This window comes from Arachis hypogaea, chromosome 12, assembly GCF_003086295.3.
Source record: "Arachis hypogaea cultivar Tifrunner chromosome 12, arahy.Tifrunner.gnm2.J5K5, whole genome shotgun sequence".
Lineage (NCBI taxonomy): Eukaryota > Viridiplantae > Streptophyta > Magnoliopsida > Fabales > Fabaceae > Arachis > Arachis hypogaea.
The window spans coordinates 119782292-119797519 of NC_092047.1; the positions used below are offsets into that span (position 1 = coordinate 119782292).

The 15228-nt window shown below is 29.7% G+C and overlaps 2 protein-coding genes and 1 long non-coding RNA gene across 3 annotated transcripts; 2 read left to right on the plus strand and 1 right to left on the minus strand.

The window, feature by feature from the left end:
- Nucleotides 1–109: 109 nt before the first annotated feature.
- Nucleotides 110–1171, plus strand: LOC112729493 (uncharacterized). Its single transcript, XR_003166558.2, has 2 exons — nucleotides 110–767; nucleotides 889–1171. It is a non-coding gene; the product is annotated as an uncharacterized lncRNA (long non-coding RNA).
- An 814-nt stretch (nucleotides 1172–1985) lies between these two features.
- LOC112728932 (alpha carbonic anhydrase 7-like) lies at nucleotides 1986–4276 on the minus strand. The gene is made up of 7 exons (XM_025779284.2): nucleotides 4021–4276; nucleotides 3699–3916; nucleotides 3282–3388; nucleotides 2757–2871; nucleotides 2455–2619; nucleotides 2302–2355; nucleotides 1986–2168 (listed from the first exon to the last, which is right to left on the minus strand). The coding sequence occupies exons 1-7, from the start codon at nucleotides 4130–4132 to the stop codon at nucleotides 2088–2090; spliced, it is 852 nt and encodes a 283-aa protein (XP_025635069.1). The 5' UTR covers nucleotides 4133–4276; the 3' UTR covers nucleotides 1986–2087.
- Nucleotides 4277–11174: 6898 nt separating this feature from the next.
- Nucleotides 11175–14772, plus strand: LOC112728930 (probable pectate lyase 12). The gene is made up of 5 exons (XM_025779281.3): nucleotides 11175–11447; nucleotides 11846–12294; nucleotides 13413–13663; nucleotides 13999–14396; nucleotides 14499–14772. Exons 1-5 carry the CDS (start codon nucleotides 11206–11208, stop codon nucleotides 14701–14703), a joined length of 1545 nt encoding a protein of 514 aa, XP_025635066.1. The 5' UTR covers nucleotides 11175–11205; the 3' UTR covers nucleotides 14704–14772.
- The last annotated feature ends 456 nt before the right edge of the window (nucleotides 14773–15228 follow it).

A 15228-nucleotide genomic window follows, 5' to 3' on the forward strand; every position in this document is an offset into this window, starting at 1 on the left:
CATAAACACAGTATTTTTAAGATGATTTTGCCTTCTAAAAAAATCCTTTCTTTTTTCACTAACCTTCAATTTCCAACCTTACAAAATATTATAAAATCATCCTTTTGTCAATAAATAATAATTTTAAGACGATTTTGCCTTCTAAAAAAATCCTTTCCTCCCCCACTAATCCTCAACTCCCATTCTGACTTCATCATCATAACCAAGCTTCTTTCTCTCTCTCTTTCTTTCAGTATCCTTCTCTTCCTCATCACTAACTCCTAACTCCTAATTCCCTTCATCATTATAACCGAATCTCTTTCTCTCTCTCTTTATCCCAAACTCTTACTCTCCCTCACCACTAACCCTATTCATCTTCTTATCATCACCATCACCATCACCATTATCATAGAAACAAAGATTGAATCATACACAAATTAAAGAATCACAAAATGAAGAGACTTCATCTAATAGAAGCTTTTTCAAAAGCTTGAACCATAGGCGATCATTGCTACTGTCGGAGGAGGAGCCGCAACAGATGGTGGCGGCATTGCGAACGACGCGGTGGAGGAGGGAGACGTCGATGAGTTGTTACCGATCCAGTCTTCATTCTGCCTAAAAATGCGGTAGCTGTCGAAAACAGTTCCACGGTGGAATTAATTGGAAGCGTTTTTTGAAAATAATGTTACGAGATTAAGAAATGAGGGATCGACTCTGGAAGGGGGCTGTTACGAACAGAAAGGGGATGCCAATAGAGGAAAAAACGAAAAGATTTTGACTAAGGCATGGTACTGTTTGTGGATTTCAATTTGTTATTCATTCTTTTATTTTTTTAATTTTTTTTATTCTGTATATTTTTCTTTGATTTACTTTCTTTTTGTCTGTGTTGTTATTGTTGATTTTGGACAGAGTTAAGGTTAGACTTGTGATGACTTTATTGCAGTAAAAAAAGAAATGGTTAAGGCAGTGGTGTGATGGAGGTGGGATGAGTGTTGATGGTGGAAAGTAAATGGCAGAGACAAAAAATGAAAGGAGAAGACACTATGGCTCTCTTTCTCTCTTCTTCGTTCTTCCTTTTTTTCATTTTTTTTAATTTTTGAAGAACATATGCATGAGTTCTTTCTTTTTAATTTTTTTTAATTTATGTTGTTGCTGGATTGTTAATTTATTTCATGATTAGATTTATGTGTAACGATGGTGATTATGATGAGACAGATTTATTTTGTTGTTATGGTGGTTCATGGTGATGATGATGAGGCAGTGGTGAAGGTAGAGAGAATTCTTTATTTTTGTTCAAGGATAAAATTATCTAAAAAATATTGTTTATGAATAAAAGGATGATTTTATAACGTTTTGTAACGTTGAGGATAATTTTAATAACAAAAAAAGGATGGGGACAATTTTGATTTTCATCCTCCCAGACCTTAAAGACGAAAAAAGTATTTAACCCTTATTTTAATTGGAGAAGCCATGGCGTTATTGGAGGTGGGTGACAGCACTGCTAGGGTTGCTAGAGGGAGGGTCATGGCACTGTTGGGGCTAGGGGGGGGGGGGAAAGGGGGTCCGGCGCTACTAGGGTTTGGTAGTGGATAAGAGATGGTTAAACTTTGAAATTGAAGGGTAAAAATTTTTTGTTACTAAAATTTAGGAGGTGTTTCTTATTTTTTAATCCACTGTGAGCTAGTAAATCAGTCAATTAAACACATTGTTAAGATTTTTTATTATTTTTTAGTGGACTTCTTTTAGCAAATATGTCAAATTTGATGTAAATAAATTATGTTTTATATTAAGTGAATTTTAGTTTTTCAATTATTATATTTTAGAGTATATCAATAAGATTTAGGATTTTAATAAATTTAAAATTTAAAATTTTGGATTTAAATTTCAAATGTGTCGTATTTCTTATTTTTTTTTTCGAAACGTATTAGTATTCATAATTCATCAAATAACATCTTTTTGCAATATCTTGTTATGTATTATATATTAATAATAAAATAGGAAAAAAATTCTACAAGTAATGTATTGAATGATTAATCCCTTGAATACAACAGTAATTATATATATGCCAACATGAACAATAGTTTATACAAATCAATTACGTAGTGAATCTATTCCTTGCGTTTTGGGTTATAAAATTGGATTCCTCTTCCATTCAGTGGCTGTGTAGGTCTGGCATTCTTCTCTGCATGCTGCCATAAAAAGAGCATATAAAAAAATATTATAATCATAAAAAAATATAAAGTAATACACTTAATTAAACTATTTAATTTATTTATTTATTTATTGGTTGGGTTGCATTAATAGTGCAATAAGAATACTTACATCATGGACTGCCTCTCTTAGTAAATTGATTTGCTCCCTAGACACAGTTCCTACCTAATAATCATGGAAATAAATAAGTGTTCAAATTAATCACATGATAAAGAATCATATAATAATGTCAATCATAGGGTTTTGATGAATAATTAATGGTACCTTTTTGTTAATGGTCCAAATGACACCTTCAGTACAAGGAGGAACAGTGAGGGAACCCATGTATCTGTAATATTTCTTGCCACCAAATTTGATATCTGAAGGATCAAACACTCCTATGTTCTTTTCTTCTTCTTTATCCACTAAGGATTTTATGTAATTTGACAACTACAAATAATAGTTTCAACCACATTTAATTAATCAAAATCAATTTCAATTTTTTATTTAATAAAATATAGACAAGATTCACAAGAAAAGTTTTTTTTTTTTTCTGGATCAAGAGCAATTATTTTGTGTTGACTTACCTTAGAAAGTATAGGGTTGGGCCTTCCAATCTTGAACAGAAGCCCAACAACAGCAACCTTGGTCTTTCCATTTGACTCTGGGCTTTCATGAACCATGTGAAGCTCCATGTCATACCTAAAATTTCCATGACCAAAAAAAAAAATCTAATATGTTAATTAAAGAAAAAAAAAAGAATAGTTTCTTTTTAATATTTTTTGACAAAAAATATTTAGACAAAATAAGAGTGACCGGTCCTGATAATTATTTCGAAAGGATTACGAGATTTTTGACAAAAAAAATATCCAGCCTGGTCTCTAATCTTTTTTTTGGAATTAATTAGTCCTTGTGCCAATAAAAAACAACATTAATTTTTTTTATACAGGATCTAATCAGTCTCATAAAAGTAAAGCTCAAAAATTATGTTGGATATTTTTTTGTCAATGACTTCATTGTTTTTCGAGATAATTGTCAAAAGCCGTTTAAAATTTTTTCTCAACAAAATAATATATAAGTAAATAAAGATTTTTCGAGAAGAAATATTGAACCTTCTGCCATTGATGGTGTGTTCTGAAGGTGAGTGCCAATGACATTGTTTTAGAAATAATTGAGTGCCATTGATGTCTATTGACCCTGCATCTCCAATCCATCTCAGCTGCACCATAAACAAACATTTTAGATCTTAATCAAGCTTATTATTAGCTGTGTCCAACTGTTTATATTATCAATAACCATCATATTCAATTACTAATAATTAATATATCTTAATATTAGATATTTTTTCTGTTTTTACAATATCTCCAAATCTTACAGATTGAAGACTAATCTGTCATCGATTTGAACTCTATTTAAAAGTCTGACCAATAGATTGTTATATATACACGATGAAATTCGATCATTCGACACTTAGTTAAACAAACAAATAAAAACAAAGAAGATTAAGATGAGTAACGATGATTAATTACCGAAATATCATGTCCTCTATTAACAAGAGTGGCATTGTGAGGTTTATAATTCTTCCTTAGAACTCCCAAGTTTGGAACCACAGTCACCCTTTTATTTGACAAATCAATGGGAGATTGCATTTCTCCATTCTTGCATGCTTCCCATTCTTTATTCAATTCACCCCAATGTGAAGGACCCTTCTCACTCCCTTTTATGTAATCAAACTCTCTCTCATTCTCTACACAAACAAACACACATCATTAATTAATTAAAAATACAACAACATCACTCAAATTATTTAGAAAAAACAAGTAATTTGGAGTTGATTGATATTGTGCTTACCAACTTCCTCCGCTGAAGTCCGAATTTTTGTTGAATGGATGAGAAAGACGGTTACTAGTATTAGCAAAATTCGTTGGGAAATTTTGATCCGGCTTTGGTGCTTCATCATCATGTTGATGAAGATTATTGGGACTAGCTAGAGAAAAAGAAAACTATGAATAAATTAATTAATTAATTAAAAGTAGATGATGGATTGATGAAAGAGGGTGATGATTCTCATAATGGAAGGAATGCGTGTGTGTGTGTATATATATATATATATATATATATATATATATATATATATAAAAGCGAGACTTTAATTAGATTGGTTTTGAGATTTGGTCAAGGGAAACTAGGAAGGTTCCTAGTTCCTAGATTGTTGAAATTTTGTTACACCAATTGGTGTGAATCCTAGATTTTCTAAGCTTCTATGGTGTTTTACTGTTTTTTTCTAACCCTAAACCAACAAAATGATCAAAAAAATGACAACATTAAACTGAAAAGGGAAGGACATACAGGCTGTCTTGAAAATCTAAAAAGAAAGGGTGGAGGGTTAGGTAGAGCAAATAAAATGGAAAATTGGGTACATTAAGATTAATTAATTTTGAGTTATAGCTTTTTCACACACACACAAAACGCGGGACATTAATTAATTATTAGTTTTTATCTTCTGGTTTTAAAATAACTGTTACTTTTTTTCCGTTCATTAAAAAATTAATGTATCTAGTGAATTTTATTTTGAAACGGAAAAAGTAGTATTTTTAACCATAGAAAAATTTTATTATGAAATTTGTTATGGACCCGAATTCCGATCTCATTGGCCCAATGATAATTCGACCACCAAGCGTGAATTATTCATCTCAAGCCCAAAATTCCAGCACCTCTAAATCGACACATCACTACCTCTATCTTTGATATTTATTTTGATTTAATCGTTGAAATGTTTTACAGGTCACTTTTTACCTTTTATCTAATTGGACCAAAAACTACAAAAATCTCCAATTCAAAAAATAGTAAATTCTAATATTTTAGGTAACTCACAAACAAAATTTGCATTTTTTTTTAATAAATGTCCTTTTCGATTTTTAATCATTTGTCCGATAAATTTTGTATCCTCTAACAAATATAAATATCTAAATTGGTCTCTATTTATTTTGATATATGTACGTTTCAGTTTCTGCAATTAATTTCGAACAGGTCACTTGCTGATGTGTCAGTAATTGGTCCCTACAATAATAAAAAAGATGATCAAACAAGTGACTGACATATCAGTAAGTGATCTGCTCGAAACTAGTTACAAAGACTGAAACGTACAGATATCAAAGTAAATAAAAATCAATTTGAATATTTATATTTATTAGAGAGTACAAAATCTATCGAATAAATAATTAGAGACCAAAAAGACTATTTACTCACATTTTTTATATAACAAAAATATCTAGATACATCTCATCACCTACTTCTTTGTTTCATTATGTCCTTTAAAATAAATAATAAATATAAAGTTCAACCATACCATTTATCAATAACATTTTGAAGACATATGGCAATAGGCAACATATTATTATTCATTTATTTAATTTGGTCTTATTTCCTATTGCTTTCTATCTTAACAAACCATATTCCATTCTCATTATCATAAGAGAAAAAAACTTCGATTCTAATTTTAATTTTAATTTTTCCATTATCAAAAGAAAAAAAAAAAGAATGTTTAGGCTAAAGTTTGAATTGGTCTAAATTTGTGACCATGGTGAAGCTGTGTTGCAAACAAGTTTGTTTGTAAAGAAAGTCTTACAAAATATTATAAGGGTAGGTTGGAACCCCCACACGCCTTTTATTTCTAGACAAAACTACAAAACGTTACTCATCAGGTAACTATTTTCCTTTAATTAGAGCTTTTCTTATAATAGAGAAACAATTTTTTTTTTCGGTTTTGAGGATCTGGATACTCTATTGGATCAAAAGTCAACAAATGAACTAATCGAGTTTTCGAGAAAAATAAAAAAATTAAGGACGTAAGGTATCATTATTTTTTGGTCAATGACATCAAGAGGTATTTTATTTTGCCCGCGATGTAACTTGTTGTTTTGGGTTGTTAAATTTATATGTTGATAGATAATTAAATATATATATTTATATGATTATATGAATTATTGTACTAATGAGTACTTTAAAATTGTGTTTAGATTCTGACTTTCAAGATTAAAATAATAAACAAATATTATGAAGATGTGTTGAGTCCTGCAAGTGTATGAATGTCGTAGGAATCATATTATAAAAAAATATTATATATATATATATATTAATTAAAATCATTAGATAAATTTTCAATTAATAACCAAATTAAATGTCTTTGAAAATAAGACATTTTTCTAATTCTTCTCTAAAATAATTTTTTAAAGATTGATGTTATAAAACGTTAATTAATAATATATATATAATAACTTATATGTTTAAGTAGATATTTTATTTATTTATTTATTTTTATTGAGGAAGACTCGAATCTGTAACCTCTTAGGTGAGAATGGAAGATTATACCATTTGAGTTATAATTCTTTTACGGTCTGGTCCACGTATAACATGGGCTGACCCGACCCACGAAACACCCGACCTGAATGGTCAGGTGCGAGACGATCAAATACCGACCCAGACACGCGTCCTTTCCATTACAGCTGTGAAAAGAAGCTTCGAGGAAGGTGGGCTCTGCCTTTGGGGGGCCCACCTCTGACATGGTATATATGAGGAGGGTCCTACCCTCCCCCAAGGTACGTCACATACCATTCACCCTTTTTCGTCTGCACACTTCATTGACTAGAGCGTCGGAGTGTCTTTACTGGTGACCCCCTCATTCCACAACAAGAGCTCGGAACATCAGCTAGTCCATTTCTTTCCAAGCGACCCGGAACTAGGCGATACCCCATCTCCTCAAAGTATCAACCCGAATCGTCCAGTATCCGACCAACCGAACAATCTCATTGGCATATATAATTAGATATTGACCAAATATGTTTATGAAATTTTATTTATTCATTTTTCTAAAAGAAAGTCTAGGGGCCAGCACTTTTATTAAAATCTGATCAGCATTTAACCAGCAAAAGAAAAGTGAGTAATTCCACATCATTAGATGAAATCTCACACCATTAAAAACATAAATGATAACTAATTGATGGATACAAATCACAAAACTTGCTAGCCCCTAGCACTCCTCTAGTTAACGTTGAATTGAACATGTTATGTGCTATCAGTTAATATTTTACATCATCAATCATTGTCGAAAATTGTGAGTAGAGTAACTGAAAAACATATATGATTAATTCATAATTTTTAAAGAACCAATTTCATTGAAAAACCTTTAGAGATGCCATCAACTAGCCATCATTAGTATTTTGGGTGATATTAGATAGCCAAAAATTAATTACAATATAGAAATATCACATAAAAATTCATATTCTTCTAATAAGCAAGTGATTTACACCTTCTTATCACCTACTATTTTGCTGCATGTTTGGAGTCATTAATGTTTTTTCCAAAATCAATTTCAGTTTCTTACAAATCAAATCTCTAACATCTCTCAATCACATTATTATCCATTAAAATGCAATAATTATCTGAAAAAAATGTGAAATTTAAATTAAAAAATTTTAACAACTTCTACTATACAACTTATATTTTACATATAGGCTATTACAAAATAAAAAATAAAATATAAAATATAAACAAAAATTAAAAAATAATTTTTTAAAAATAATTATTAACTCGTCATATTAAAATCTATAAATAAGCATACATATGAATATTAAATAAAAATATTAAAATAATTAAAATTATGGTCTATTAGTTTAGTGTACATATGAGATAATTTGAAAAATACAACAAGACGTATAGTTTAAAATTTGATAATATTAATTATAAAAATTTATTAATTATAAACATTATAGGTATGAAATTATGAATATTATGAATACAAATTATGGATGTTATTAACATGAAATTATGGATGTTATGTGTGAATTTATAGATGTTATGAGTAAATTTATCAATTGAATAAATTAATTTAAGAATTTTATATTTTTTTAAAAATTCAATTATGATAAAATTTTAAAATATCTGTGTTAACTTTATATTTACTTATGCAATAACTAAAAAATGATATGTATGGATGCAATATCTAATAAATATAAATTTAATTTTTAGATGTTAATTGTATGTAATTATGGATGTTATGTATATGTACGTATGAATGTTATGTGTATGAACTTAGTCAGTACAATATAATTATAAATGCACATAAAAGCACAAAAAAAAATTAAATCAGTTTATTACCATACCTCATCAAAGCTAGTGTGGTTTTTTATATTCTCGAAAATTGGTTGACTGACAACAACTTCGTCGGCTTAGTCTGTCTATTGTTCAAATTTTTCATCAGCACCTTCTACCATAGGTACTATATTAAGGTCGAATTCAAATGACATACTATTTGCAATGATAAACGTAATTTCTTGTAAAATTCCTTGACTTATACACTATTGTGCCTGCAATGGTATTAGAGTCATGATTTTTGAATGATCATAATTAAATTAATAAAAGGTATATATTACAAAGAATCAAGTGCAAATAAATGCTTGAACAGAAACAAAGAATTAATAATTTTTTCGTATCTTCACTGGTTGATATTAAATGCTTTAAGGGAAACAAAAAATCAAGTATAATTAATTCAATTAATATATATTATCACGTCTATTATTATTATTATTATTATTATTATTATTATTATTATTTAATGTATTGTTAAATATAAAAATTAAATTATAAACGAGAATATTAAGTATTGATTACAAGAATGCTAATAATAAGGGGTATGATAATAAGTGAAGTTGATAAGAATATAATAAGTGAAATGATAAGAGAGTGGGATAAAAAATAAAACTGTTATTAAGTGATATAAATGAAATAAATTATAGAAAATTTTGGCTAATTATGACTGAAAATTTGTTGTTATCAAACTTTTTTCTAGTATTTTTAATGGTGTGAAATTATTCACTTTTTTTTGTTAGTTAAGTGTTGACCAGATTTTAATAAAAATATTAACTCCCTAAAATATTTTTTTTAAAGAATGTCTTATCTTTTAAGAATTAATTTGACTATTAATCCATTAAAATTACATGTTTTAGGAATATTCGAAATCTTTTCCATTTTATTAGCTAAACAAATGAGAAAAAAGTGTATGTGAGGATATTGGTCAAAGTGGTGGAGCCACTGTACTATTACATCGGTGACACCATAGGAAAAAAAGTGTCACATTTCTTGCAGTGGTTGCATGTGCCATTCAGTCTCAAATAAAAGTCATAATTGCTGTTATGGATTGCACCATTTTCATATTGAACCAAGTAAAAAAGCTCTAGAAATTAGGGTAAAGTTTTTATTGTTTCTATGTATTTTTGTTTCCACCATTAATTGTTAGTAAAATAGAGATCATTTATCCCATCTTTGATATTTAACTTTGAGGTTTTTTTTTGGTGACTTAACTTTGTACTTTATGCATTTTAAAAATTACAATGGAATAAAACATACATATACATTTGTTATTTAAAGTTGGGTTTGCGGCTCTATATAACTTCAGGAATCGTGTAAACATGTGGCAAAGTATTTTAATAATTTCTTATGTTTTTAGTTCATATTATTATATCGTGTTTTCAACATTCCTAAATTGTCTCCCAACATTTTACTTATATAGTATTAATAAAGGTCGAGGATGCCAAGCAAAAGCATGCAAGCATGATTACTTTTATTTATTTTATGGCAGATTATATGGTTCTAAGTTCTAACTAATAATTTTCATTTAACGATGCCTTTTGTTACTTTTTCATCTTGTGACGGATTTGCGGGTGTCACAAAAAGAAAAAGTAGATACTTTACTCTATATTATTCTAATATATTACATAGTATGATTTGCTAATATCTATCACAAATTTTACACTTATTAAGAAAATAATCTTAATAATTTTTATAAGATAATGTTTATCTTTTAACTTAATGTTTGAAATCGAATTATATCCTGAGAATGAAGGTGAACATGTGACAAGATGCAATGGAAGTCCAAAAGGTCAAAAGGAAGTTAATTAAATGAAGGGGCAAGCAAGAATCAAGAATGTTGGAAATTCACCTACCTTTTTTCATTGCTAAGAGTCAATATTCAATAGTCATTCGTGAAAGAAATAGAAGTTTTTGTTTTTGATATTAGAGTGGTGATGATGTTTTTTTTTTAAATACGGACTGTTTGGGTGTTATTTTTAAAGGTGGAATCATTTTATTAGAAAAGTAAAAATCAGACTGTTTAATTTGTTAGAGGTATAGAAATTGAACTATTTAATTTGTGATAAGTATAAAAATTAGATCGTCTGATTTGTGTTAAAAAAATAAAAAAATTTTGAGATTCAAAAATCGGATCATCTGATTTGTGTACTTTCTATAGTATAAAAAAATAAAAAAAATTACAATATTAAAATATATCACTATTTTTATTTCCATATAAGCAAAAAGTCAAAGAAATAGGAGCCATTATTAATTTTTTATTATTATAAAACAAATATTAAATTAAAGTTGTCAGTATGAGGAGTACCATCACCATCCATTATGGTGGTACCAACAACATTGTACTGTGTAATGTGTCCATTGTCCATACATAACTTTCTTGGAGTCCTCACAACTCTCAAAACCTAATATTAACCTTTTTGTGTCCTTATTTAACGGTTAACTCTAGTTAGAAATTTAGAACAACTCAATGTATACTCCTATAGTTAATGTAATAAATAAAAAAAATAAAAGACCTTGTTTCACAAAATGTTAAAGAAGAAGGTTTAAACAATAAACAATTCGTTACACACTCTTTTTCTTCAAAATTTTCAAATATTATATTAAAAAATCTCTAATTGATCCTTAGTCATCTAAATAATTGATTTCCGCGATTCTGATAAAGTGGAAACTCAGATGCAGTTGATTTCACGTGAAGTCGACTGCATCTGAATTTTCACTTTCTGATAAATAACCACGTGCACTAACTATATATTTTATTTTAATCAGTAACAAAAATTACTCAAATTACTCAGAACAATTAAATAAATGATTAAAAATCGATTAAGAATTTTCAATATACTTCTGAGTAGGGATTTTTGTTCTTGTAAAAACTATGAAAACTTTTATTTTATGTCTAATCCCTATGATCACGGAGCTTCTCCATTTATGCACCTAAGTGAGAGAGAGAGAGAGAGAGTGAAACTCTTCCAAAGAAGCAGAAGAATAATGTTCCAAAGAAGGTGCATTGTGGTAACAATAACATATGTATTATTTGGATGCATTATTGTGGATCATGGAAGAGCAACAATGGTGAATCTCACACTCCAAGGACAACATCCAAACCCTGAAGCTCTTGTTACACAACTTCATAGGTACTACTTCTTACTACTTTCTCTCTGTTTCAATCTTCCAACATTACTTAAACTTAGATCTTGATAATCCAGGACATGCTCAATTTCTTCTTTTTTTTAGTTTATTTTTTAAATTTATTTTCCCTTTTTTATGAAATAATTATCTTTTTGGCTTGGAGTTTATTATTGCTAGTTACTAAGGGGAGAGATTCAAGTGTAATAATGCACTCACAATAAAATGTAGGTGTTGCTAATAATGTTCATTTATAACTCTCCTCATATATATTATTTCAAATAAATATTTTTTATGCACTAAATTAATAGCACTTTTCTATCATTAGAATAATTAGAAATACTAATGTAATTAAGATGAGTCATATAACTAAAGTATCTTATATTATGACACTTTATTTTTGTAGTAAGATTAATGCTTCAATAGCAAGAAGGGAGATGTTAGCATCATCATCATCATGCCTAACAGGGAACCCCATTGATGATTGCTGGAAATGTGACCCAAATTGGGCCCAAAACAGACAAAGGCTAGCCGATTGCGCAATTGGGTTCGGTCAAAACGCAAAGGGGGGAAAAGGTGGCGAGTTCTACATAGTAACCGATTCGTCAGACAATGATGCTGTAAACCCTAAACCCGGAACCCTAAGATATGCCGTGATTCAAAATGAGCCACTTTGGATAGTGTTTCCTAGTAACATGATGATTAAGCTTTCACAAGAACTCATCTTCAATAGCTTCAAGACCATTGATGGGCGTGGTGCTGATGTGCACATTGTTGGTGGAGGGTGCATTACTCTTCAATATATTAGCAATGTTATCATACATAACATTCACATTCACCATTGTCACCCCTCAGGTAATTAAGAAATTAATTTCAAATATTATGGTTAGGTTAGGTTAATTATTTTCGGAGATAGATCATGGACAGTAGATTTATGTCCTTTTTGTTTGTCCGAATAAACCATTGGCATTTGTCCTTTTCTTAAAAGAAAAAAAAATTAAGAAATTTGAAAAAAAAAATGAGGCATTACCTTTTTTCCATTTTCTCACAATTGTTTTTGTATTAAAAGTAATTGATAAAAAATGATAGAAAAAATGCAAATATCAATTTTCAAAATATATTGCCTTAAATAAGCATAATATTAAGTTTATGTCAAAATTTGTATTATTTTCTTTATTTTAATAAAAGAAAAAGCCTTAAAATATCTCCTAAAAAAAGGACAATATTAAGTTATTTTTTCTTCTTTAGATATGTGTTTATTCTCAACAATTCAACGTCTTTGATTCTTATTTCAAAGCAGTAACCAAACCTATTTTCCGCTTTTTGAATAAAGTCAGATATGGACAAAGATATAATTGATAAACTTTGTCTCTATATATTTTAAATAGACTTATTTAAGTAATTAAATAATATTAATCTCTCACTTTGGATACCCAAGCTCTAGATTAACACTCCTAGAAAGTAAAGTAGAATCTTGAAATTTAAAATCTAAATAATATAATACTGGTACCAATATTTTCTTCTCCCTCCCTTTTTCTTGAATTGTGCTGCTAGGAAAGTGAGGTTTATCATTGTGTTTGTTTGTTACCTTTTTTTTTCTTTTTTTTCAAAGGTGTCCTTTCACAAGTGGCATTAAGTTATTTGAATATTAATAAAATTAAAATATATTTGTCTATTTTGAAAATAATAAACACATTATATTATATATTTAGTCCGATAAACATTTTTTAAAAGTATATTATTTTTTTTAAAAAAATTAATTTTAATACACTGTCAATATAAATCGTTTTTTACATGCATCCAATTACATAATATTATATTAATAAAAATAATTATTTTTTATATGAATCGCGTGAATGGTCATCTAAAAGAACGACTGTGATTGCACGACTGTATTGTATTAAAATTAAATTCTTCCATAAAAGATACAAATCCTATCAAATGAAATACTATTAAACTCTTTTTCTTTACAGGTAATGCTATGGTGCGATCGAGTCCAGAGCACTATGGATACCGCACTGAATCGGACGGTGATGGCATATCCATATTTGGATCGCATGACATCTGGATCGATCACTGCACTCTATCTCGTTGCAAGGATGGGCTTATTGATGCAGTTATGGGCTCAACTGCCATCACTGTGTCCAACAACCACTTTTCTCATCACAATGACGTAATGCTCTTGGGCCATAGTGACCACTACTTACCTGACTCAGCCATGCAGGTAATCCAGTCCTGGCCCAATTACCCAATTTGAGCCCAAGCCCAACCTCACAAACATGCACCTTAAAATTTAATTATGCATCCTCACATAAATATTCAGTTAGTGATATTATTATTTTTTTTTTTTACAGTTTTTCCCGATAAGCAAACTAAAAACTAATCCGTTACGGATCAAATTTTCGTTTAAGAATTTGTTGTTAGCGAATGAATTGCTACATATGAGTAGTTATTAATCATTTGTAGTTAACTTTCATCTCATTTTTAACATACTCTCTGTAAAATTATTGAGAAGAAAATTTTTCTTTTCTTACAATCTAGCCACCAACCTTGTTGCAGGTTACCATTGCCTTTAACCATTTCGGCGAAAAACTCGTCCAGCGCATGCCACGTTGCAGGCTAGGATATGTTCACATAGTCAATAACGACTTCACTGCTTGGCAGATGTATGCAATCGGGGGCAGTGGATCCCCTACTATTAATAGTCAGGGGAATCGATACACTGCTCCGGACAACTCATTTGCCAAGCAAGTGACAAAGCGGTTGGATGTCGGGGAAGGCGAGTGGACAGGGTGGAATTGGAGGTCAGAAGGGGATGTGATGGTGAATGGAGCATTCTTTGTTCCATCAGGGGAAGGTGCTGAGGTTAAGTATGAGAAGGCTTATAGTGTGGAGCCTAAGTCTGCGGATCGCATTTCATTGCTTACTATGTCTGCTGGAGTTCTTGGTGTGGCTAGGTATTAACATTAATATTATAAACTAGTCTTATTAAGAAATTGATATGCAGTTCATATATGAAAATGTAATGAGGTTAATTAACATGGTTGGTGAATGAGCAGGGACAATAACCTTGGCATGTGGACTAGAGGACCCAACGATGGTGGCAGTTATATTTCAACAAACGGTCCAGAATTCACTGATGAAATGTCAAAGGCTGCAATGCTGTTTCCACCTTCACATACTTTCACATTTGTATCTGTTCTTGTTACAATGCTCTGCTTGTTATCTCACACAATTACTCCCCTAATAACATTAGTACTATAACAATTGTTTATTGAGTTTGCTTATCTTTCTTTGACTGTTAAATGAAAAGGAGCCTTAAAAGTTAGGACATCCCTTTAACCAGTACATTTTTAGAGCCTTTCTTTCTTCAACTTGACTTGAAATATGCAACTTTATCTAATAATCCCCAATTTTAGTTTCATAATAGAATCTCTTAATCATCATTTGGTTTAATTTCATAATATTCCTCCAACTATGCGTGAGGAGAAAATGCATTTATCCTCTTATATTTTAATTCAAGGATTTGAAAAGATAATATATTGTTAATAAATTAAGCAAAAGTGGGAGCAGATTAATGGTGGTCATCACTCTAAACAACAACAACATATCTATTTTTATTTTTGTAATTTTCTCATTGACACGTCATCAGGAATACATAGCAGTTAAACTCGTCTATTTTAACTACTGTCCAAAATTGATTATATTGCGTGCTTGAAAAGAGAGAAAGATCAACCCACCCTAAACTACATAATTGCATGACTCTTTTTTTTTTTTTCTTAAGACAAT

Bases quoted from the DNA above. Each gene is read 5' to 3' on its own strand.
- LOC112728932 (XM_025779284.2), bottom strand. From the start codon at position 4,132: ATGATGATGAAGCACCAAAGCCGGATCAAAATTTCCCAACGAATTTTG. The intron at 2,872-3,281 runs GTTCAATATTTC...TGGAAATTTTAG, and splicing joins CACACCATCAATGGCAGAAG to GTATGACATGGAGCTTCACA. The intron at 2,169-2,301 runs GTAAGTATTCTT...TTTTTATGGCAG, and splicing joins TAAGAGAGGCAGTCCATGAT to CATGCAGAGAAGAATGCCAG.
- LOC112728930 (XM_025779281.3), top strand. From the start codon at position 11,206: ATGTCTAATCCCTATGATCACGGAGCTTCTCCATTTATGCACCTAAGT. The intron at 13,664-13,998 runs GTAATCCAGTCC...ACCTTGTTGCAG, and splicing joins TACCTGACTCAGCCATGCAG to GTTACCATTGCCTTTAACCA. The intron at 14,397-14,498 runs GTATTAACATTA...GTGAATGAGCAG, and splicing joins GGAGTTCTTGGTGTGGCTAG to GGACAATAACCTTGGCATGT.